Raw genomic sequence first — 26,705 nt, forward strand, 5'->3', positions numbered from 1 at the left:
GGGCAGGCTTACGTCAAACACTCGGCGTGACATATTTCGCCGGCTCTAGGCCGGCACGGCTGATGTAGAAAGAGACACCGACACACCAGATACGTGTCCAATGTACGAATGTTGCTGTATTTCAAGAAACGTCTCATAGGGTCCGATGTTTTTAACGCTTCATTGGAGAAAACCGTCCCTTAGCTTGAAAATAAATCATGCGATGCCATGTCAAAAAGAATCTCCAGCCACGACTCTCCTGGCTGGCATACGGCGGGCCCGTTCTGCCGCTATCACCCGCAAAAAAGCAAACCGAGTAGTGGACATTTCATTTTATCTGTCCGTCCGAGAAAATGAAGAACGATGCGTAAATCATTGGCAAAGAAGGAAATGTACAGCAAGATGATGATTATTACATTTCCACGCGTTACGCCGTTTCGGTTTCAGTGTAAAGGCGGAAATAATTTATGGAGCAGATATGGAGAGAGAAAAAAAAACCCGACACGCAATCAAATGAGATAGATTGTAACTAGCAACAGAAAATAAAAGACTACGGTGCTTTCTAGTGAAAGGAAAATCTAGCTGCCAACAATATCTTGTCACCTAAGACTAAAATTGAATGAACAGCTTTGTATTTTTGAGTCACGAATTTACGTAAATGCGATAAATCCACATGCGATAAACCACCACAGGGCTATGATATAGTAGCATCAGTGCTTAGTATGGGAAGTTACACTGTAATTTAGGTTAGAACCCATGATGGAAATCATGTTAGATCCTATGACAACAAGTTTCATAATTATGTGTGAGTTTTATAAGTAAGATTTACATAATTTGCACATATATGACCAAATATTTTTCTTTTGGCTCAACAACCGTTGTCGGTCAAGGCCTGCCTGTACCACTTGTGGACTTGGCTTTCAGTGACTAATTGATCTCCCCCCATAGCAGGATAGTCATTCCTACATATGGCGGCACGGTCCATTTGGGGCTTGAACCCATGACGGGCATGACAGCAGCAAATAATAAATTCACTTCTTTCAACGGTTGTATCTGTAGTATATGTATACGGTTATATCTGTATATCTGTAGTTCTACCGTTTTTGGAATAGTGTACCGATTCACAGACTTCACAGATATTGCTGTTTGCAAAAGAACGAAAGAACCGAAATCACTTTCACGCTCACAGCAATGAACGAATCGGTTCACTCACGTTCACTTAATGGAACCGAAATGCCCACCTCTACTAGACAGACACGATTGCGTGGGTCGTTGAACCAAAAAAGAAAAACAAAAATCGTGTAATTGTACGAATTTAAATAATCTAATGTTAAATAGATGTTAAGGGTAATAAGAATGTATGTCGCAATGAATATATCTGTTTATTTCAAGAACATTTATGTTATTCTTTTTTTTTTGCACAACAACCGGTGTTGGTCAAGACCTGCCTGTGCCACTATTTGGCTTGGCTTTCAGTGATTTGCTGATAACATATAGTAAGATAGTCAGTCCACAGGCACGGTTTATTCGGGGCTTGAACCCATGAGATGTTTCTAAGTCGTACAAGTTGACGACTGTACCACCAGACCGGCAAGAACATTTATAGGTGCACAAATATTGATGTATTTTTTATGTATTTACACAAATATCTGCTTGATGTTATACGATAACAGCACACTACATTAGCTTTTGATTTTCTTATAAAGTTACGATGAAACACAATTTAAAAAAAAATGCTAGTTATTGTGCTTCGGTGCATTCAGTATAATTTTGTGAGCATACGGCCTGAAAATCCCTGTTTTGGACAATAGATTTCACGCGTTACATTCATCTTAAAAGATACCACATAAAACCATAGAGTAAATTAAATACACTGGAATGGTCAAACACTCCACTATTGTGTGCTTGACAGTAATGCACTTTCTTTACTTGACTATTTTGACTGCTGTTTTTAGTACGGGCCCATTGTTCATGGATGCAGTATAATGTTTACTTTGCAATGAGCATGAAAGCGACATGAAGAAAAGAGCGAATTAAATTACGGTGTTTTGCAGGAAAATGCTACGATCCGTAAAGATTGCACTGCAACATGCAGCCTGCTCCCGGGTTCGTTCTGGTCGGAATATATCTGGCGCTCACCTAACGTCCTGCACCAAACAAAGTAGCAAAACCGTTTCTGATGGCACTTAACGTTGCCCAGACGTCAGACTCAACGGCATCGTTTGTGAACTAGGCAAAAAGTGAAAAATGTGAGCACATTGCTTCTGCGTCACCACACCACTGCCCATTGGGGTAGTAATATTTTCGTACTACACTACACAGCACAGTTTTGCCAAGTTTTTCCCTACCTTGAGCCATAAGCAACCACCATGGTGGTGGTTGACCCACAGTGTGTGAGAGATTTGCCAGAAATTTGTGCAATCTCCTCTGCGGTTGACAGCTGTTGACGATATTTTTGGACATTTTAAACTTTTACCAGAATTTTTTCGTGTGGACTGTGTGAAATGTTTTAAAGCATTACGCTTCAAAGAATGTAAATAGAAGGATGTAGTTAGGATATGATAATGAAGCTACAATTTGGTGGCACTTCTATTATGAACCAGGCAGCATAAACGATAGCAGAAAAAATCAAAAATATTTGCTATAGATACTTGGAATTCTAAAAAGCTTGAAGTAAAATTAAAGTATGTAAAAAAGGAGTTGCACATACATACACATTTTAACTTCCAGTTAAAAAAATTGAAAAATGTAATTATCTGAATTTACGTTCAGTGGCAGGTAATGTTGAACACGTATCTGCTTCCTCAACAAATAGTGAAATTAAACAAACTGAAGCACACAAATCATACATTGTATAATTTGTTTGTGATAATTTCTTTGAAAGTTTCAACAACTTAAACACAAACGAAAACTGTACCACCATCGGCGTCGTACGTAAATTTTCGGAGTGTCTGATGAAACTTTTTCCACAGCGAAAGTGCTGCGTTACGGCATGATAATCTTTGGACCCAAAAGCGCCCAGCTCTGGCCGTAATGTCCTAGGGCAACAAATAACCGAAATCCTAACAAAAATCATAACAAAGAACCGCTGGAGAGAGCCTCCAGCTTACGCTACGCTCTGCTGCTCCTGCTGCTGCTGCTGCTGTTGATGCTGTGTGGAGATGTGAACGAGTATGGTTTAAGTTGGGAAAAACACGGCAACAGCAAAAACAAAAAAAAAAATCCAAACCAGGGGTTAGGGAAACAATACATTTTTGTTTGAGTTTCCGCTTAGCAGTCCCTCAGCGGGCTGTTTATGAAGTTAATTTCTGAATAATGTTTTTATAATAGACCTGCCTATTCTCGCAATGTTGAAACATTTTGCTTGAGCAAAAGATGACGCTGTCGTGTGAATCCACTTTTTTCGGGTAAACAGTTAGTCTGCTAGTAAATCGCGGTAGCATTTCTAGAACCAACCAGTTTACAGCAATTATATTGCAGAAGTGTGGGATGGACCGTTTTTTGTTGTCATTTAAGCACATTCCATGAACGGAGATCTCAGATAAAAGGACAATGTTGCCTATTTTTCGCTTTTCGTCAACGGCATCCTCGGATCACCAAGACGTTTATCATAATCACACCCTCAGAAGAACGTTTCAAATAAAAGACCACTGAGACTGGCTTTTGACGCGTAAATGAACTTGGGAAAACTTTTCACCATTTCCATTTTCAACTACCTTGTGTTCCGAGAGGTACGGTATAATCGTTAGAAAATAGATCCGAGGCAAATTTTAACGCATTTAAACGATATGAAATAAGATTGAGTTTCACCATCGTATTCACCAATAGACAAGCAACTGGTAATATATATAAAGCATGGAAAATTTAACACGTTTGTCGAAATAAACTAAATATAAAACTATATATTATCTTTAACTAACCTGAGATAGTCTAGATCAATAAAAACACTTCATAAAGGAGTTCTTCAAGAATGACACATTACAATACATACATTAAATTATTACATTTTACAATATTGCCCATTAAACAGAAGAATGAATCAAGGAAACCAAAGTAGTAAAATGTTGTATCACTAGTTAATCATCTTGAGATTCATCAATCCAGGATCTGGTTTAATTAATAGCGATGCTGTAAAAGATAAACCATGACGAATCTCATTCATACCTACCACGGTTTGTTTATCATGTGATTTATGGCAGAAATAATCTAGTGCAAAATAGCTGAGCAAACTGGAATGGATAAGATTAGAGCAAGCGGTTGAAGCCGTTGATTTATCTACCAGCTTTTCTAGATTTTATTGATTACTTCGCACTATGCCTTGAGATTTATCTAATTATTCACGTTAGTCTACATTGATGTAACGGCCTAAAATGTTCAATGTTGTTGCTTCAAATCAGTCACATTCGCTTCACAACGTAAAACGAATGATATGAATTGAAGCGTAACAAACACTACATACTAACGTTGTTAAGCAGTGCTAACCTAGCCTAACAATTATAGTGATGATGTATTTTAAAATTCCATCAAAAGCAGTTTTTATTACGGATCCTCTGTGAAAGTGAATATTTTGTTTCCAGTATAAAACTGATGGAACAACATGGGTTATGGATGGTTCCTCCTTGGATGGCTCGACGAGGACAAGGTTTTTCGTTTCATCTTTGGGTACACAGGGTGGCAAATGATGCTGTAAACATATTTGGGCATGCAAAGTGTACAATCTTGTTTTGCTGCCCTTTTTAATGAGGCCGTTTGAGTGAAACTTCCATTAATCCAATTGTCAGATCTCGTATGTTTCGAGATAATGCGCTTGACAGTTGTGAGAGAGGTATATAGCTCTCTCTTGCTGACAATTTGCTCATACGCTGGGTTGCAAAAGACAAAACCAAATCAGCAGGAATTACCTGCCTATGTCAACCACACTGTTATAATTGGATGTTATAAAGGATGAAGAGAAAATAATAAGTTTCTTTACTTTTATTAACACAATAACTTAAATGTATAAGTGAATGGGTGTAGAACTGATAAATAGGGTAAATGTACCTATAGTGGTGGTAGTACCAATAGTGGTGGTATTGCACTAAAAAGCGGTTCATACGGCAAATTACAAGTAATTACGTTATTTACGTTAGTGTGAAATGTTCTTTAGCCTTTTACAAAGGTTTTAGTGACCGAAAAATCCATTATTTTGTGAAATGTGTCAACATTTTTCCAAAATCCTTAGGATTTCATAACGAAACTCATTTTTCTGTTAACGTTCTAAATGACCACATAACCACGCAATTACTAGTTTTTCAACCTAACTGTTATGAAATGTTATTGTTTTACTAAAATTATTTGCCTTTTGACCATATTTATGCATTTTTAAGTGTTTTTCACCATAGTGCCATTATAGGTACAAAAAACAGGCATGTTCCTATAGTGGTTATAGTTATAAAATCAATAAAAACAGGTCGTTTTAGATTTTGTCGAGGAAATTTTTGACATGTCGTACTGTTTTCACTGAAATAAGCAACAAAAATGAGTTTTATGTAGATAATTTACCAAAAACAGGCCAAAATTCGCTTGCATGGCTGAATGAAAAATTGACTTCAAATCAAGCACACTCTTCCGGGTGTAGGTTGACGACAGGTGTGATGCAGTACTTTAGTCAATAGTTTCATTGATCAAATTTATACATTTTTTTACGATCAAATTACGCAAGAAACCTATATTATGGCAGTAATCCTTGCTATTCATACGAAAACAGCTTCGAAACTAAGTTTCATTGATATTATACACCGTTTTTGATGCATCTTTGTTTACCACCACTATAGGAACACAATACGACGACTATAGGAACCATACCACCATTATAGGTACAACGAAGCAGTCACAAAAATATGTATTTTTTCGTAAATTTGATGTGTTTCATGGTAAAAATGGTTGTGATTGCGTAGATAAAACATATTCCAATTGCTATGTGTTAAAATATTCAGAAATTGACCTTCCTGACACTTTAAATCCATTAAAACACATCGGTATCACTACAAATTGCACCACTATTGGTACATTTACCCTAGTGGTAATGTTTTTTTTGCTGCTGGTTTTAATTAGCATACTTCAACACATAGCAAGTTTTTGAGGCAAACGTAAAATAATTTTTCAAGTATTCCTAAAAAAAACTAGAGCTAAAAATGTGAAAAGGTAACGTAAAATTTATTGAAGTTTCAAGAACAGTAATTTATTGCGTGAGATTTGGTTTTCTTCCAGGATAGAGGAAAGTGTGTTTAACCCGGTAAACTTTTCCAAGAAGTCTACATATAATTGAAACAAAATAATACATGAACAACGTTAATGTCGAGCATAATTGAAATTAATTGTAATGGCAGCATTCGTTTGCAGGAATATTTTCTCTTTTCCCACCATGGCTTCACCCTTCATGCGAACCCACATCTTGTAGCGCAATAAACAAAGCTACCGATATTTCGCACCCATTCTCTAGCTAGCCAGCAAAAGGTCTTGTTTGGATTTTCCACGTTCGCACGTCTGTCGGTCGGTCGTGTAGTATGCTGTATTTACTTTACAAGTTTTTCTTCGTCTTTATCGTTGGCTAGCTAAGTTTACGTGGGCTGCAACTTCGCATTGCAGCCACAAGATAGCACCACCCACAGTTGTACCAAAGATTCAACAGTCTTACAATTGAACGTATGAGAAAACGAATTAAAAGAAATAACAAAACCTCGCGGTTTCATGAGTCAATAACATATCTCTTCATCTACGATGACCATTCTCATACTATCGTTCTTCGGTGATTGTAGCTTCTTTCCAGCCCTTCCTAGGACGGGCGGTAATGTAAACCGATCGTTTGCAACAGTTTCGTTGCCAAATGAGAAAGGACGCGGCACTGGGTGGAGGACCAACGAGCTAGTTTTCGCCCCGGGGTTCCCGACACTATCACAACAAACGATCTCATTTTCGAACATACCTTCCTCTTTTAGCGTAACGACAAGCATAATAGTCCAACTTATCACGATGGTGGTGTGTTTTGTAGGGCAATAATTTTGCTTTACGGAAGTTCCAGTGTAGGAACATTCCCGTAAGTTCCCAAAACTATAGTTAAATATTGAAAATGGCATTCGGGAACTGTTCAAAAGTAAAATTGTGAAGCGCATCGTGCATCGTGTGCCAACGATCATACATCATACATTAAATTGGCCTCCAGTTAACATGCCTTCTAGTGGTTGAAGCAATGTGACCTAGGTTAACCTATTAAAAAATATTGTTTAATGTTGCAAAAAACAAAAACCAGTAAAAATGAATTTATTGCACAAATGGTATAACAAGAATTGTATTTCTTTGTTTTTGTTTATAGAAAACACTGCATACAAATTAAATAAATAATTCCATTAAACATTAGGCCGATCTCGTGTTCGTAAAATTGTTAGACTTAACAGCATGCTCGTCATGGGTTCAAGCCCCGCATGAACCGTGCTCCCATACTTAGGACTGACTATCCTGCTAACCATTAACCATCAAGCCCACTTGTGGTATAGCCAGACATAAACCAACAATGATTGTTGTGCCAAAGAAGAAAAAGAAGAAAATCATTAAATATGTAGTTAGAAAACATAACTAAATCACCTTAATGTAAGTAGAACAACATTCTATTGGACAATTACTGATAAGTTTGTAAAATATCTTATAGTACCTGAACTCTTATTTCTTATTTCTTACATCTTATTTGAAAAAATAATTAAAATGTATCTAGGCATGTCTTAGTTACTACTGGGGTTAAGTATTTTTGTCTGATTGGTGTACACATAGCAGGATAGTCAGTCCTGCATATAGGAGGCTCGGTCTATACGGGAATTGAACCCATGTGGAGCATGTTGTCAAGGACAAAAGCAAAATTGTTTTAAATCTAAATGGTTCATGCACACAATGCTTACTGAAATGTATTTTTAAAGTACTGAAACAAAAGTGTTCTTGTGTATGTCGTTCCGTAAACCTTTTTTTGTCAACCACAACGATTATTCTCTATAGTTGGTTTCTTGAACAATAGAGCAAAGAAAGCACTTGACACTTTTGTGTTTACCGGACTATTTTAATGACACCTCAGTGGCATATACAGTTAAAGAAAAACTTTGATGTATGAATTTCTGAGAACGACCCGCAAAGGCTTTGTAGTTGATTTTATCATTTACTTACAAAAACTACAAAAAATACCAATCCTTTCATGGTAGAAAAATGCCTCCACACAGACACAACATGCTGTACTCTGTTGTTGAATATGGAGTCCCCACTACAAAATTACACTGTTGGTGGGACTCAAGCACTGCTACACCTAAATCCCGGGTGAGAGCGAAATAAATGTGCGCTGTCTTTTGGTCTTCTATATGCTGTCCAAAATAATCGCCGGGAAGAAAAATTGCTCGTATAAAATGTTATTCTTTTGTACAGCTCACTCCTCTCGCTAGCACACATCCCCAACAGCACACTTTCTTTAAGAAGTGGCGTCCAGCGTCAAGTGGGTGGAACTGTGCAACTTCCGCTCTACGACAACCAAACTTTTCTTTCATGCAAGAACAATGCAAATTTCTTCATTTAAGCAACAGTGAATATTGTAACTGAAGGTCCATTTATAGCAAGCCTTCCCACGTTTCACAACGCCTCTGACTAAACGCGTGAATCAACGGCGGGTGCCGTCTGTACCAAATACCAGGCGTCCGCTTTCACGGCACTTACTTCAGTGGTGTCGTATGGTCAGACGTTGAATTCCGAGCGTTGTTCATTTGGTGCCCGACCGAATGCCTTGGGGTGGAAAGCAGGGACTCATTTCCAAGGCACCAAGCAAAGAGTGAAAAAGGAACAGTTGTTCGGCCACCGTTTGATGCATATTCAAATGTTCTCTCTCCCGGTTGGCTCTGTCGTTCTAAGGCGTCAACTGCAGGATTGTAATTTTCAGTTGAGAAAACTTTTACAGTGAGCGATTTTGCCTCTTGAACATTACTATGTTTGTGCTGTTTTTCATCGACTTTTTCAACTTATGAACCAAAACCTAAATGGGACAATGGTTCTCACCAAAAGCAGTTCTGTGAGTAGTGCTTAAGGAGTCATCTTCAAGCGATATTCTTTGCACCGACGTTGCTCCAAAATCTTGCGTCTTTTGCCAGCAGGGCCTCGCGGAGTAGAAGTATTTTCCTGGACCAATGTTCCAAAACGTTACGAACCAGAATTATAGTGAAACACTTGCGCGGTACTGCACATAAATATAAATGCAAATTTATACAACATTAGCATAAAAAGAAGTTTCACTGGGAAGTGAATATTTCGAATCCGGAATCAGAAAGACTTGAATCCGACTTGGATTAGTGTCTCGCTTTGGTGTGCTGCATCTTTCATTCACACGGCTGACCAGTTTCGCTATTCTGTGCGAATTGTTTCGTTTCGTGCATTGACAATAACATTGCGTTCGGATGGTGGATGGACTGAATGCGGGAAAAAAGGAAATCATGCCAACAGTTGATTTATTCGCCGATCGAACGGCTTGCAAACGTTCAAACGTTCGCTTGCAGAAACACATCTGTGATTATACTAGCAGTCAACTTGGAGAATCAAGTCTGCATTAAAAGCACGTTAGATAAAACATAGCTGCTATATGCATTGCTTTCATATGCGACGCAAGCGATTGTGAACAATAATGGAACTGCATCTTATACACGAATGAGTTCCCTCACTTTGAATTTACAATGTTTTGTACGTCCAGCAACCTAAATAATTGCGCTAATATAACCAATAAAACAACAACAGAACTCTACAAAATTAGACTAAACCACAACGAGCATGATTTCAAGTCCCATTTTCGAGAAATAAATCATTGAATATACTTTCCAATAGCAATACAAATTAGAACACTCTTTCGTGGAGGGCTATTTTTATCCCCAAACTTTGCGTACCGTGCTTGATTGCCACAATATCTAGCAGAATTGGGTTGAAATGAAAAGAAACCAATTCAACCATCCGAATGTTTCTGCTTTGCACCCGAAAGCACACAATAATCGAGGAGAGCGCACAATGCGATGGGAAATTAAAAATTAAAATAGAAATGGATGCAGTGCAAAACAATTTACAAATAGCGAACTCAGTTGGACGAATGCCGTCCTGAGTGGTATCGTTGTCTTTTTTGAGAATTCGTTTTGTGGACCGGTTGGCATTAAACTGTGCTGGTCGTAAAGCTCGGAGCTAGTGACATTTTTGTGTTTTTTTGTTGAGTTTTTTGTGTGTGCGAATAACCCGACTGAGCAACTAAAAGCACATTTATTTACAAAATCGTCTTTGAATGATTGAAAGCCCAATGCATTAGCGAGTTGCTTTTAGATACTGTTTCGAGTCACTGATGCAAGAGGATCTATTAGTGCGTTATGAATAAATCATTGAGAGAGAAACCAAGGCTGGACGATTCACTAATCGGTAGGAAAACGATTGTGGCATGGCTGTCGGACGATGGGATTTTGAGAGAAAGCCTCGATGCTGTGATAGTTAACAAACGAGATGATAATTGGCTTAGTTGCATACTTAAAAAGAGGTAAAATCAATAATTTTTGTTTAAATATACAGAATAATTAACTAGAGTATATTTAATAGTTTAATATTTGATATATTCTTGTAAAATTTAAATTACTTGCTCCTGCATGATCATTACTGACACAACACGCTTTGAAATGTAGTGTCGGGGAGGTGTAATCTCAGTCAACCACGATGTCTTATAATCTGTGCTACCACGTAACTAACATAACAGTCGATCACTCCGTTTACCATTAAGCCCGTTACTGATTTCGTCATGTTATTACATGAATATGTAATATTTTATGAATATGGACCGGATTAGCTCGTCAATTAAGTTTTTTTGTATGAAGCTAGAAATCTGAAATTGTATGACTTTTTGTAGTCAAGTTCAATTTTTATCATCATGCTTCTCAAAAGTTTATTTTTATTTATTGTTTTTAAAGGAGCTGTAGCACTTTTTTGGCTTTCAGTGACTTATTGATACCATAGCAGGATAGTAAGTCTTACGTATGGGGGAACGGTCTATTCGGGGCTTAAACCCATGACGGACATGTTGTTAAGTCGTACGAGTTGACGACTGTACCACCAGACCAGCCTTAGTACTTTTTTACATTGTGACAATTGATGTTGAGCAGTTTTCTGAAGACGAAACAGGATGCACCCAACGGTTCTGTCAGGAGTGTAATCAAAGTTGTTGTTTTTATTTTATATTTGAAGAGTATACCAAAAATCTTAAATTTGTTTATGTTAGGACGCATTTGTGCATAATGAATGAGATCATCATTATTAAGCAGATGATGATAATACATCGGAATAAGATAATTTTCTCCAAAATCTATTAAAAAAGTTGAAACAAACGCAAACTCTTAGAGGCAACGCATAAAAAACAGTATCAAGTCCCATTCATATACATGAGTGGTTTGTTCAATTTTGCATTTTATTAAACACAATAATGCTGGCAAAAAAGGGGATCGAGTAAAAAGTGTAGAGTTATTGCTTCTCTTCTCTTTACTTTATCCTCCTTCCAATGTTTCATAACTTTTTAAAAGAAAACGAGAAATGCTCACAGAGAGCATATTTTAGATAGTCCTCGACAGAGTGCAGCAGGGCCAGTAATTCTGCGGGAAACAACCACCCCACGCAAACAAACACAAAAAATATCCCGGAGAGAGGGAGAGAAAAAAACCAAACGATTGAAAGGAAATGTGAACTGGCGGGAAAAAAGTTTGTTGGATTTTTTGTGATATTCCCCCACAGATGGTTTATTGTTTTTGTTCACAGAACTCGCTCTACCCTCCTCTCGTTCACCGATTTTCTCTACACATTGTTGCTATTTCACACACCCAACGGAAAGCACAGCATGAGCTTGTCATCTTGGATAAATGGATAATGTCGGTTGAACGTTACCGGTGGTGTATATCGCTAAAATTACTGCCACGTGAAGAAACTTGCGCCCCGTGAACAAACATTGGACGCGCACTTTCATGGAGGCAAGAAGTTTGCCAACCTCAGGGCATAATTTATGCGTCATATTGCTGAAATTCCAGCAAGGTCGAAGAACTAGTTTCAAATATTCTCTATCGTTTGTTGAAAGCTTCAGCTAAGAGACGCATTTAGTTCATAGCACTGAACGCAGCGTTCTAATAAGTAGAAAAAGGTTTTATGTGGCAACCCATTTTTTATAATGTTGCAAAAATATGGCTTTAAAATATGCCTATGAGCCACCCTTGACATGTTAAACACGGTATCTCTGCCATCTTGGGGCTATAGTTATTGTGCGAGGTAAAACAAGGTAAAGGAATTAATTGCTTGTATGGAATACAATTTACATATGTATTCAAGATAATATAAATGGGTAGCGCTTTTCCACAACTCGTATCATTCCAGTTGATCTTTGTTGTGTGTGCCCTTCCCCGAAGCTAATTGGCTACGCATACCTTGATGAGCTATTGTGCTAAACTTAAAACGAACATTAGGAAGAGAACTGTAAATGACGTTTGGGATACTTGTGTTTCTGAGCACATTACTGACGCATGAAAGACATTACGAGATGGCTACAACAGTTATTCAGACTGTGGGGTTTATACCGTGTTAATAATTGCGTTTGTATGGTTCACTGTAAAGTTTAACTTTAAATGAAACAATCTTTCATAACACTATAAAATAATACGTTTGATCTATTCTTAAACATCGAATAATCGAATAAATATTCTATGAAGAAATTAAACCTACTTTAAATTATATTCTAAGGTTGAATTTGCATTGATTTATCATAGTGCATCGTACAAATGCATCTATTATCGGTGGCCATCCGTCCAAGTTATAAAACGCTTTGCCAAAAGACGAAAATACATCATTCGGGTTGATTAGCATAATATGAGGAAATACTTTTAATTAATCATGCAAATCACTTCTCACGTCGACGGCATCGTCATCGTTGGCAAATTTTCTGCATAATTTAAACAGCGCGAATTCGCGCTGAAATCGTTTATCTTGAAAATGGTATCCACAGTGAAACTGAAGCCCTGTAGAAGGACGAACGTGAAAAGTTTAGCCACAAGTTGCCACGATTCGATGCAGGCTCATCGGTGCAGCGAACGTTTCGATGTGGCGTTTTTCTCTCTGTCTCTGTTTTTCTCACGACTATGAGAGTCGGCAAATTTGTAAGATTCAGAAGCTGTTGGTGTGCGCCTTCTCGCTGCTTGGGAGAACATAATTTCTGCACTTTATACGTAACTTGTCACTTACCTTCATAAACGGTCAGCGTCGCCTCGGCCGAAACTGCATCGCCAACGCCATTCTCTGCCACACATTCGTACGGTGCATCGTCACGTCCAGCACGCACCGGTTCGATACGTAACATTGAAACTCCATTAGCGTCGTACACCGTGTATCGTGACTGGGTCACTGTAAGTATAGGTTGCAGGCGAGAGAAAGGTGGATAAAATATGGCTCCTCATGCAATTCGCATGACAGATTTTACGGAAACAATCTCAGCAAATGTGACGTTCTGCATTATGCTTGACGTATAATGATTAATGACTCATGTAAGAGAAATGCATGTGTGACTGGTGCGTTAACAATGTTTAAAGTTGTATCAGCTACAGCCACATGAAGCTTGTTGAATACATATGACAAGAAAAGATGCATATACTTACTCATTATCTTTTTGCTGTTTTTGCGCCATATCACCGTTGGTTGAGGGTCGCCTCGAGCCGCACAGAAAAAGGTTGCCACACCGCCCACACGCACGCCCTGGTTGACTGGCTTCTTAATAATCTCGGGGGGATCTGTGAAGTAGGCAATAACGGTAAAGCACCCAATGAAATTTGATGATATATTACAAATAAAAAGGCTCTGTAGATGAATTGTAAATCATAATCTGTTCAAGGGTACAAATAATGAATTATAAAACAATTGAAAAATTAAATAGATTCAGTCGAGTGTCACAAATATAACATATACATTTGATAAAGTATAATTGGTTCGAAACATAAGGTCATAACTAATATGTTGAACTTTAAAGAAGTAAAAATCAAATGAATAAATAAAATATAAACAAACCCAACGTTTTATTACAATTTTTTAAGAAAGAATAAAACGAATTCAATTATGTAAAACATATTCCTGTAAAATGGGTATAAAGTACCATCAGATAAACATTTACAATATTTTCAAGATCACTGAGTGTGACCGATGCACCACTCTTGGACGCATACGGCAATAACTTACGTGTCAGATAAATGAATGGAAAATCCGAAAAATTTCCATCTGCAATAGTCGGACGAACGGTAAGAAGAGAATGCACATTACGGTTGAACGGTGAAGCGATATATCACACACATACAAAAGAGTCGACGATAAATTCACAATCGTGGTTACGCAATGTTCCTTCCACACAACGGTAATACCGTTAGCTTCATTGTCCGCCTTATTGAACGAATTGAATCTTTGCCTATCATTAGCGCATTAGGAGCAAGTTTGTTCGCAAAATAAAAGCTAACATCCGGGGGCAGATGTAATGGATTGTCTTACCGCGTACAAAGATTTACGACGCGATATTTATTATATACATTTCTTTTAATGTATGTGTGTTTTTTGTGTATGTAAGCATACAAGCTATGAGTGGTAGGATGGGAATAGAATGTTGCTGGGTTATGGTGGGTTAAAGCATTGAAATCGGAATGGAAATTGATGACACATGTCGTGTCAGTAACCTGTCTTTAGCCATGCTGGAAAAAATGCCCAGCTTAATGGGCATTGGGATGTGTTGGAAATCGTTAATCTAACACATTCATATTTATTTATCCTTTCGAACGAATCGATTGAAACCTTACATGCTTGGAAATGTGGGGTTCTAAATTGCTGCACGACACCCTTCACCCCTTCTCAGTGCACAAAGCACAATACTTTTTACTCCACTCGGATGGTTTACAGTGGAATTCTAATGCTACCGGCAACTTTATACTGATACTTGTGCGAACTGTTCCCCCTGCGAACCGACGCAAGATTGATGACTTTTATACGAGATTTGTGTACTAATCGATTCCAGCTTTCTTTCACGTAAACAACAGAAAATCTGGCGTTCGACGCCTCAGGCCGGCACATTCTTCATGCCGCTCAAGCGAAGCGAAAGTGATTTTAATCGTTTTCGGTTTATGTTTGTTTCTCAACACTTCTCCGTGAAAGCTGCACACTTGAGTGGAACGTGTTTTGTTCGCTATGGTCGAGACAATAAATTTCCCGAGCACATAAATTTGCATACGTAGGCAGGATTAAACGCAGATTAACACCAATTTCATCTTTTGAGACAATGGATTTATTTTTAATATCAAACTTTGTCTGTGCCTGAGGTGAACCGCTGCTAGACTTTGCGCACGATACAAACGTATCGCGTGAATATTGAATCGGTTTAACGGTTTTCCGGTGTTGGGCTTTTTTGAGGGAAAGCCATAAAAAGTAAAACAAAAACATAAGCACACTTTCAAACATCATTGGAGCATATCGTTATTTTACTGCATAGTGAAAAATGTCGAGCGTATAAATTAAATCGGCTTGAATAATAACTCATTATGTTCAGAATCTACCATGAAATATGAACAACCTTAAAGTAAAAGTGTTACTTCATGTTCAATTGTTTATGGTGTAAAATTATACATGCGTTATTATTTTATGAAAAAATATCTCGAACCACCTATTATTATTTTCATTAGTATGCTTTTTGATTGCTCTCATATTCGTCGTTATAATAAAAATATTAATTATATGAATATTAAAATATTAATGAGATTTCATAAAGAAAATAATAAACATTATCTATCTGGTATTATTTATTAAAACTTAATTATTTGTATAAATGTTGAACTAACGTATTTTTATTGTAACTATCTCCAACCCTTTATATGACTAGCTATGTTCCTAAATATGGTCAGATTGTATTTTTTTTTAATGAGCTCTAACCTTCTGTACGGCCTGACATAATAATTGCAGCTAACGAAGAACGAGGAATCAACAAAATCTATCAACGCATACAAGAGAATGCAAATAATGAGTCGAACCCACATCCTAATCACAAAGCTGTAAAGGATCGTTTTTGAAAACTCGAACCCACCAGACATCTACCGGTATATCGACATTGTGGCGGGAAAGTAGACGTGGATGGAGATTGGCCATACAATTGAAGCAAATGCGACAGAGAAAACCAGATTTTGTAAGAAAAAAGTGAAAAAAAACCCAAGAAGTGAGGTCGCATGTACAACCGGGACAGGGTGACCGAGGAACGGATGGTATTCACGGCTGTTTGGTAAAATGAAAAGATAATGTCGACCTAATTACGTTTTCATCTTGTTGTTTCATTTGGTACAAAGAAAAACTCCAAAGAAAACGCACCCGGATGAATATAATTCGAATTTCGGGGCGTGTCTGATCTGAAGGTGGGATATAGGAGCAAAAATGAAACAAAAGCAAGAAGAAAAAACAAGGGATCTTCCCCATCTCCCTTGAAGATGAGGGCAAGAGCAATGATTGAGACAAAGAAAGTAAACCGGATTTATATGTTCCACTGGTATAGAGATTTGTGCCCATTGCTCTTTCAACAGCTTTTCGGGACCGCTGATAAGAAGATCATCTCGCTTTGCTTTGCAATCAAATGAATGTTCAGTATAATTGCCACCACCATCTTTCCATTTGCATTCCACCACGATGATGCCGGGTTTTCGTTGAATTCTCTTTTGCTTTTTTTTTCTCGTCTCCACTTCCTAAACCGAGGAGGAAGCTACCAGGCAGCTTTTGCTGTATAAAAATATGCGGGTTTGGCAGGACCGTAGGCGATGACAATGACGCCGTTGTAGAGCGTTCCGTTCCATGAGCCATTTTTATTCAAATTAGATTTTCAAAGACTCTTCCTCGTTCAGCTATGTTGCGAGAAGAAAGAACATAAGAGACTGGTTGTGGAAGTGTGCTGGTCACACACAGCACCGAAGCCCAACCATCAGTACACCAAGAGATGTACTGATAGCAATAACTAGCCCGAAGGTTAAAGGTAAACAGCGCGCACCCAGCGGAACGAGTTTCTCGCTTGCTGCTAATGTCGAGACAAGGTAGGATCAAACAGAATTGCTGATCAACCGCAATTAGTTCGGGCAAGTTTTGATTAGGACCCTCTGTTTTCATCTTCCACCTTCTCAACCGGCGATGCACTACGTGTAAGCAATCCACGTGCTGCCCCGAAGGGACTGTTGATGTTGTTGTGGGTGCTACCTATGAACAATCGAAAATTCAGAAAGACTGACACTGGCTACAACTAGCGAAATTGTCGACCATTAAATGAGGATTATTTCCAAACAAACCGCAATTACCCGTGCAAAAACACACTGGCAACAGCGCACAAATCCATGTCGTCAAAGGCGCCTAGCGAATCGGCTTCCAGGGGGAGGTTTGTGTTGATGAGCGTTTTATACGGATACACAGGAATAACACACATGTATACACACATACACACTCCCAGTGGCGTGATAAACTGCGTGTAGGACACAGCCAATGGGAGCCGGAATTAATTTGAAACAAATTGCTGTGAAAAGGATACGTGACAGGTAGTGTAAGCAATCATGGCGAGGGATCAGAACCTATAACGGTTTTTGATAAGTTCCTGTAGATGTGTTAAGAAAAGGTTAAAAGGGTGACCGTAGAGAATGGTGCCTGAGTCGAATGAAACGTAGGGGTTATCCATTATTCCAGGAATGAGTGCGATTAATTGGAGTACACCGACTGCTCGTTTTTCAATCATGCTAAGCAAACATGATCGGATTGGGCTGTGAGCACTCCAATGTAACACAGTCCCGAATTGCGATCGAGAACAAATACAAAACAAGTCATTAATGCACACATCCCTTCGAAACATAATGTATACAACACTGAATTTTGGCGCATGTTTACAGTAAATAAAATTATTACCTAGTATTATGTACCCCTTTACCAACGAACTGCTTCGTTTCACGATGCGAAAGTTATTTTATACTTAAAATCTAAGTATAAATCATGATATGCTCATTTCGTCAACATTCACATCCACATTATCATAACCGTCTCGGTACTTTGAATTTAAATACGTCGTTATTTTTGCTGATCTTCTTATCAGCAACGAAAGGGAGTGTAGCACAAAACCCCACTGCAAGGGATATTTCAAACGACGGCCAGTTAAGTTAGTAAATCATACAACGCTTCAACACCTCTGCACAGGGCAAACGATCTATTTGGGAAGGGTTTCGAACGGGCAGCAATCCTTTCCCATGCTATAAAAGTGTTTAGGTACCCCCCTGAATATTGGCAGCTCAAGAACAGCTTTAATGGGCGTTGACTGAAAGGGCTTTTTAGCACAAAATTTTGACGAAATGAACAGGGAGGGAAACCACAATTTATAGCCACATCTAATTTCTAGCTTTATCAAGTAGTAGCGCTGAGGTCGTTTATAATTAGAATTGTTTAGCTTTAGAAAAACTAGCAAGCACGGCCGAACGAAAAGGTATACCAAAACAAAATCTGATACAGTCAGAGCTCCCCTGTCAATTCGTCACCTTTGGCCAGCCACCAAGTCACCCTGGGTGTTCCCTCTTGGCAAGTCCGAAACATCTGATTGTTTGAAACAAAAAGAATAAAAAAACATAGATTTTCAAGCGTCTAAAATCTGCTGTCGCAGTTGGTAAAGTTAAAGCGCAAAGCACGGTTGGCAATATGACGTAATCAAACCGTCACGCGATCAAAGCATAAAATTAAGTAGCCACGCAATGAGACCCGTACAACATTGGGAATGGAATTCCCGTCCAACATCGGTAATTGCGGAGAGCCTCGTGTAAGCTAGTTTCTTAGAGTTGACGGTCAGGCTTTGGTGGTGAGTGCTCGTTAAGAAACTTGTACGCGATGTTTAGGAAAGAAGGTTGAAAAAATATGCCGCTATCTCATTCCTCTGGACCTGGGGTCTTGAAATGTCTATCGTATCGTAGACTATGATACTGGCTTTACTGAAGTAATAAGGTGCAAATTATGGACTATCTCATGTGGTACCAATTTGTTTGCATTTTTTTACATTTAAGATAAGCATAGTTAATTTAAAATAGGTATAGGAATCTGAAATTGCAATAAGCCGGAATAAAATTTTGTTAAAGTTATGCCAATCACTAAAACTGAAACTTGAATTCATTCTACCTATCGTTTGTACCTATTGGTATGCTATGGTGTAACGTAACTTAAGTATGGTTATGGAAAAAAATCAATGTTCAAAACTCAAAGAGATATTTCTTTACAAATATGCATCATAAAGATTACAAACTTATCTCCAATGCATCAATATCATGCAGCCAGCGGAAAAACGAAAGCCCATGCTATCGCTTAAGGTGTTGCCATATTTGTCAATAACAGGCACAATCTGTCGTCTTTATTGAAATATGGTTAATACTGATATGCGAAATATAACAACGTCCAAAACAAGCTATTGCGCTTTCTCACACATCACCCACACCAAAATCCACACAACACGTTCGACGCTGTATGTGGGCATACGGCAAAAGTGACAGGTGGAACACCGCTCGCCGAAGAAATAAGGAAAGCATTTTTTTTCTTCCATCTCAATAATGATGTGTAGCAGCGTTCACCAACGGTGGATGATTTGCCCCAACTGACGAAGTTCCAACTGGAGTGCAAAAGGCCATACGACATTCTATACAGTAGCCTTGGCTAGGCGACTAGCTCCGTACCAGACACAGGCGCATCATAACAATCAACACACTAAGCATTATCACAGCGCCAAGATGAGAAATGACACGACGTTCCCTGGAGGTGTGATCCAAGATGTTAACGCCAACAAAGGCGGAATAGTGTCGTTCGGTGTGACAAATGGTAGCAGCAAGTGGCGGTTGGAAGGCTTTTCGTGACATAGCGGCATAAAAAATGTACACGCGAAGAACGGCTTGCTTGCTTGCTTGTGGTGCTCGCTTTTTGAGCATCTTTGAAATTGCTTGCTTCGGTGGACAGAGGAAATGAATTTCTTTCTCAATTCCGATTCCGTCTCTGACAAGTGGCGGTGTCACTAGTCACTTAGCTACCGTTGGCAACAAAAAAGCATTTGATTGTTTTAGAGCCGATCTTTATTTTTACCATATTTTATTTTTAATTCAATTAGCCATGTGGTCCAGAACGTGATTCATTGCATCAGAATACTAATCTATATTTATATCAAATTATCAAAATATCGTGATGATCTAGTTTAATATACCGGTAGTTATTTGATATTCCGGATATTTCATTCTTAAACATTATTTATAGTGTATCATCAAAACACTTAAGATATAGACATTTTACACATGATCGAATTTAAAATTTGGTATAGTTTATTTAAAGCGCCTTATTTTTGAAAAAGTGAACAAAACTAAGCACCAATTTTACCTCAACATAAAATGAAATATCAGCACGAGGTATGCGATCAAAATATTGATAAATCCGTTCATCCACGGATACACTACCAATTTCAAGGCATCTGGCAAGAATATGCTAAACGGTGAAACAATTTTCAACAATACTTCAAATTTGCTACGTATGCAAATATTTTATGAAACCAGTGCACAGCGGTATCGTGCTAGCACGTGTCTGGCACGAGATCTTTCACTAGATGTTGATACACACTGAGAGTGCTTTTCGATAAACGGGGACGACATGGAAACCCTGCCGGATGAACAAATCTTACCTGCAAGAACATCTCGCTTGGCAGAATCTGAAAGAATTTGCCTTCCTACTCGCTGTGCGGGACTAACAGTCTAACAGGGATTTAGTACTCCATTGCCACCGTGTCGTTTCCGTCGTGGCGCGTTCATCACGAGGATGTATGGTTGCACGTTTGGGAAAAGTAAATATCGAATAGCAGCAACAAACAACACGACACCACTTGATGCAGCAGCTAGCGCATGAATTTATCCGCAGCTTTCAGACCGGCAACGAACGAACGCCGCGCGCTTCCCACTGACGCAGTTGGCACTTGAAGCTCGCGTTGTAGTCTTAAGAGGAAGGCAACCCGTTCCTCTTCTGTGCGGTCGATAAAAAGGGTGACTTCTCAACACCATATCCAGCAGCAGCTGGCGTATTTGATGCGATGAAGAAGGAATAAATTTAAAAGCTAAACAATTTTCATAATGAAACCCATTTCATGACCCGCTCGCTGCGCACTGATGCATTGACGCAAAATGGAACACAATCACTGACGATGATGACGATGATGAGGATGTTGATGAGGACGACGACGACCGTGTAGCATGAAAAAAGAGGAGATTGATACTACATGACACCGCGCGCATCGTTCATTCGGTAATTGTTTGCTGAAGCGTGTCATCAAACATAGGTGTAATATCGTTGCATCATTCTACTGTGATCGAGCGTTCTATGCGATTTGGTTTCTCAAACAAATGGATCTAGCACAAAATCCTTAAGATGAACACTCAGAAACACATCCACGTTAGCAACACGCCAATTCGAATGCAGATAGAACGGTTGATATTTTTGCAAGAAAAAAAGAAAGGTAAACGAAATATGAAAAGTTATTTGATATGTTGCATGTACTCCAGAGATGTACAAGCACGGCTAGTAATACTACTTCATTTTGATGACAAGTGAAAAGCAAACCAGAAAGAACAAAGCTTTCAAACCAGAAAGGACAATGCTTTCAAACCAGAAAGAGTTCCAACTAGAAGAGTTTAAACCTGCTATGTGATATGCTACAATAGAATATAATAATTTCATCATAACTAATAACAAAAAATAAGCTACTTAAGCAAGGTACCATGTACCATATCTAGAATATGTTCTTCATTTCAACTTGCGATCGATTTTACCATTGGAAATAAAACAGCTACAGAGCTTTTGATCCTATCTAGATTTACCACTAAGCAGTCTTTTGTATCACTCGTCCGAGAGCTTGAGCTATTGAAGACGAGATGATACTTCGTTGGCACATGAGCTGCGTGTACTTGATGTATTTGCAAGTTTACCAAGCAATTTTTTGTTGTTGTTGCTGAGAACAGTGGTGTGTTTGTGTGTTTGCAGATCAGCCGTAGCAAAATGACACAACACACCACTGCAATGCGACGAACGAGCATCCCTTAGCTACGGGAGGAAGCGAACTCATTGCAGCGTTTCCCGTAGCAACAGCAGGCAAAGCATCTCTTCCTTCGACTTAGAGAAATTCGTAAGAAGATGCAAAAAAAAAAGGAAAAATGCTTTTGACAGACGCGAACGAAGCTGCTATGCTTCATTACACAACACAAAGTTCCGGTCGAGGAATGGGAAAGAATTATTACAAGGCCCCGTGCAGATTCATTCGACCCTATGTACCCGTCTGAATTGTAGCTATACAAAGGATATGGAAATTATGTTGAAGAGCCATAGTCGTCCGCTGGCCAGCGCAAGACTTGAGCGAAGGAAAAACGTGTTGATCTAACCCTGCTTGGCTCCGTCAGTTAATTCAGCATTCGCTTCCGTACTCGGCGACTAATTAGTGAATCATAAGCAATGACTTGCGAGGAAATAGTCCGAATCCTTTCGTTGTTTTAAACCATGTGTACTGTAAGGTGTTTCAACGATAGCTTGACTCAGACGTGAGCATTGCTATGCAATATTTTCTTATCACAAACGGATATTTTCTACATTCACTTCACGAGATCAATCCACGAGAGATATTCATTTGTTTTTTCTTTCATACTTCTTTATTCTTTGTGAGATCAAACGGAGTGAATTATCTTGACAAAGAGTGACAACGGTTCAGCGGCCTGTGCTAGTTGTTTCATGACAACCATCAACAACATCGCACGTGTCCTCCCTCCTAGTGCTTCGAAAAGTCACCTCACACTTTTCACATTTACATTCCTGTAGTTCACGCTGACTTATTCTCGGTGTGCTCTTGCATTTAGGGGCCATACATTTGGGTCACGATATGTGGGCCTGTATCAGATTTTAGTGGCTGTGCATTGTCTGAGAAGTGTTTCATAATGAGGAATGTATGATGATGCGTAAAAAGGTAGAATATAGCTGTTTGTTGTTTATTTTGCTAAAAGAGACTTTTAACGTTTCAGCTACATTCGTATCTTGAAAAGGTAGAATAATGTGCAAATATGTGCTTGCTGACGATAACGAAACAAAATTTTGGAGAATGTATAATCTATTTGCAATAGAGATCAGAATTCGCATGAGGTTAAAGCAGCAACGACTAAAGGAATTGGACGCCCTGGCTACAAAGATTATTAGATAAAGGTCTGGGTAAGAGGAATTGAATTTCTCAGATATACTCCTCTTCGTATTTTACGTCGGAAGACAGCCGGTAAATATAAAGCTTGAGCAAAGTTCTACTAAACATAGAAAAAATACATTATCCGAAATCCTAAGATTGTACAAATTGTTTACTAATAACAATTTATTTTTTAGCAATACGGCCTTTTAGGACCGTTCCTCATGATTAAAAAAAAAAACAATATATTTCAAATAGATGACCATTAGGGCCAATATGAAAACGCTTAATTATTTTTTCTTGTAACATGAAAAAGGTGTTAACCGAAATGAGTAAAATTTTAATGAAACAATTTCAATCATTGCTCGATGAAAAGTTTATTATTATCGTTCGGTCAATGACGGCGATAATTAAACGAAGGGAGTAAAGAAGAAGCTAACATAATCCTAATGGTAATAAAACGTACTCTTCGTCCTGTACGAATGACAGCAGCGGATCTGGCAAAAAACGTTATAGTCGTGCCTGGAGCCGTGAGGTTGACATGTTCAACCGCGCTTGCCAACTAAATAGCCAAATGGCAGATGACAGAAACTAAACGATGAGTACCAAGGTCTTGGCCTTTCGCAAAATGTCCGGAAATTAGAACCATTCCGAAAAGGTTGGTCGTGGCATTTTCGACACGATCGCTCAGCTTTGAAAACGGTCTCGACAGGCACAGGGCCAAGGAGAGAACACAATCATAATAATGTTTCATACTGTGTTCTCCGCACATCGAATGTTCTTTCTGGCAATTTTCAAACCCATCGGCGGCCACTAGCCAAATGCCATTGGTCTTTGCCTTTCGAAAGCAGGCGGCACGAGAAGGAGCTGTTGATAAAATGTTTATGTGCTTCTGATAGGTCATTAAAAGTGATTGCATTCCACTGGCAATTTCCCAATAAAACAATGGACCTCCTGCAGGTTTCAGTTGTGGATATTGCGAGAAGAAGACAAAGCTAGGACAATCAGAAAAGAATACTCTTGATAAGGTAATACATGAATTTGCAATACACTTGTTATATTATTGGTTAATAGAACATTTCCATCCGTTGGTAAATAGGTTTTCACAATCAATATAATGAATAATATATACTTCAAAATATCGTTTTTTTTATTAGCAGTAATATTAAGTACTAAGTAAGGTGGCATTTTATTTTGATCATTCTCTCTTGAGTCTGTATATAGGTGTAATAACTAATTAATTTGGCCAGAAATACAGCTTTGGCAAGTTTAAGCTACAATTATAAAAGAGATCAGTAAAAATTAATAAACTAAACTAAAGTTACAAAAATATATCTGGTAAATGAATTGAAAAGCAAACTGTTCAACATCATTAAAATCTAAAGACACCATTATTTGAAATAAAGTTCACTGTTTATTCGACGAACAAACGGATAAAAAACACGGATTTGCCAGACATACTAATGATAACTTTTTGAGTACCAGTTGTATGACTTGCAATACACTATGCGTGTTCCATCATAACCAGCTTGTTAGTATCTTATCGACTAATCTAGCTTGCACTGTATGTATAGCAAAGCTACCAATACTGACGATGGACTAAGATCAATAAATAAATGGCCTTACGGGCATCTGAGTGTAGCGAGACTGCACCAGTGTCTAACGAGACTTCCCTTTCCTTCCAGTGCTAGTTCCAGAGTGTTTCTCGGCAGATGCTTCATACCGTTTCCCTCGTTCCCATGGTTGACTCATGAATTTGTGATCTGGGGAAGCAGTCGAGCGATCCCAGAATCCTGATTCCAGCTTCGTCCAGGGACTCTATATAATGCATCCGCTCGTCGTAAATTGCATGTGACGGTCAAGCGTGCAAGAGGATAAACGTTCTCGAACTTTGCACTCCAAGTGCAGAAATGCGATATACAGCACAAGACCTTGATGCGTTCGACGGGGTTTTGTACTACGGGGTTGGTTTGGCCCGTACAAACATTTTTTAACAGCTTCTCGGCCACTCGAGCGCACATCTAAAAGCAGATAGCAACCAGGTGTACTGAATGTTGGGTGAGATTACGAACGGCAGTACTCTAACGGTGACGGTTCCCGCTAGCCACAAACTGGCGCTTCCTTGACTAGTCTTCGGGATCACTCCCGGTGCGCCAGTTTGTGTCTATTGGCCGGAAATAGCAAACTTATCCGCCAACATACGTTCTTTCTGCCGGGCTCTTGGTCCCACCAGTGAAGCCCCAAGCTGCTGATCCTCTCGGTACAGTCCGGGAGTTACGACCGAACATGCCGAAGCTACCCGTTGGGATTCGTTCCGCCCAAGGACCGGATGCTTTTAATGTGTTCACTTTTTCCGTGTCATCCGATAGCTGGACGGTAGATGGATTCAGCTGTAGTATTAGATTTCGTGCACAAGACACAAAGCTAGTTACGCTACGAGAAACTTTTGCTGCAAGGAAACTCTCAGAAAATGCTCATCCTTCTCCTGCAACAGCTGATGCTGGTGCAGAATAAAACACACCGGACATAGGAAGAGAGCGTCAGATAGTCAAGCGCTCTGATTTCTCAAGTGCAGCAGCAAATGGCGCCAGCTTCTGGCGAGGCTGGTCAGTGATGGATTTTGCCAGAGTTTCTACTGATGATGCTTTCTGCAACGATGTGAATAGTGTGGGAAACCTCCTGGCAGACGCATGCCGTTTTGTGGCCCGTAGTAGGGGGTCCGTCCACCAGCGATGCTTCGGAGATTTTCTTCACATGCTAAAATGCACCCTTCTACCACATAGCTTTGGTTGTATGGATTGTGTCTCAACTCTCGATGAACAGACCTTCATGCGCGCTTTTCGTTCCTTTTCAATTTTCAATGTTCTATTCCATTCTCGCACGTCGTAATGTGTGGAGTGTTAAAGATGCTGGAAATTGACAGCGATGGGAAGAAGTGGCAGGGTTGTGAAAAGCAAGTCTCCAGCCGTTGCATTCTATTCTCTGGGTGATAGCTATGGGCCACCAAGCTGTGGAGTATTACTTCAATTCTTTTTTTCCCCTCATCACATACCGGCAAACATTTTTTGCCATACAGGAAGCGAAAGCGCTCGTCGAATAGTTGCTGATGAACCGAAACATCCATTAACAAAATTTATGTTTTATTCTATTTTATGGTCTACGATCTTTTATGTAAGTGCATTCCGAAAGATAAATCTCATCCTTTGCATCTGTCTTGTTACATTGGCGTTTCTCGGGAGGTCAGTTGAGTTACTTTAGGCTTCACTGACTACAGAAGGATACTAGAGGAAGGAAAATGAACTGAAGTTTCTCTGCTCACACCGAAGTAGTTTCCTACAAACGGTAGAAATCTTGAAAAGTTATTTTCGCATTGGTATCTAGGAAACATAATTATATATATGCATACATATTACCATGCAAA

General features: G+C 39.0%; 1 protein-coding gene across 11 annotated transcripts in view; it reads right to left on the reverse strand.

Moving 5' to 3' along the window:
- Positions 1–26,705, reverse strand: part of LOC120959085 (tyrosine-protein phosphatase Lar) — a 226,038-nt gene that overhangs the window by 59,698 nt on the left and 139,635 nt on the right. For 10 of the 11 annotated variants that reach the window (XM_049610033.1, XM_049610032.1, XM_049610031.1 and 7 more), the window contains 3 exons: positions 14,257–14,295; positions 13,683–13,814; positions 13,273–13,431 (listed from right to left, as the gene is read on the reverse strand). In XM_049610033.1, the coding sequence (XP_049465990.1) occupies positions 13,273–13,431; positions 13,683–13,814; positions 14,257–14,295 (330 nt within the window). The remainder of the gene's footprint in view (positions 1–13,272; positions 13,432–13,682; positions 13,815–14,256; positions 14,296–26,705) is intronic. The other variant, XM_049610036.1, reaches the window with a different exon arrangement.

The sequence above is a fragment of the Anopheles coluzzii genome, chromosome 3 (assembly GCF_943734685.1).
Source record: "Anopheles coluzzii chromosome 3, AcolN3, whole genome shotgun sequence".
NCBI lineage: Eukaryota > Metazoa > Arthropoda > Insecta > Diptera > Culicidae > Anopheles > Anopheles coluzzii.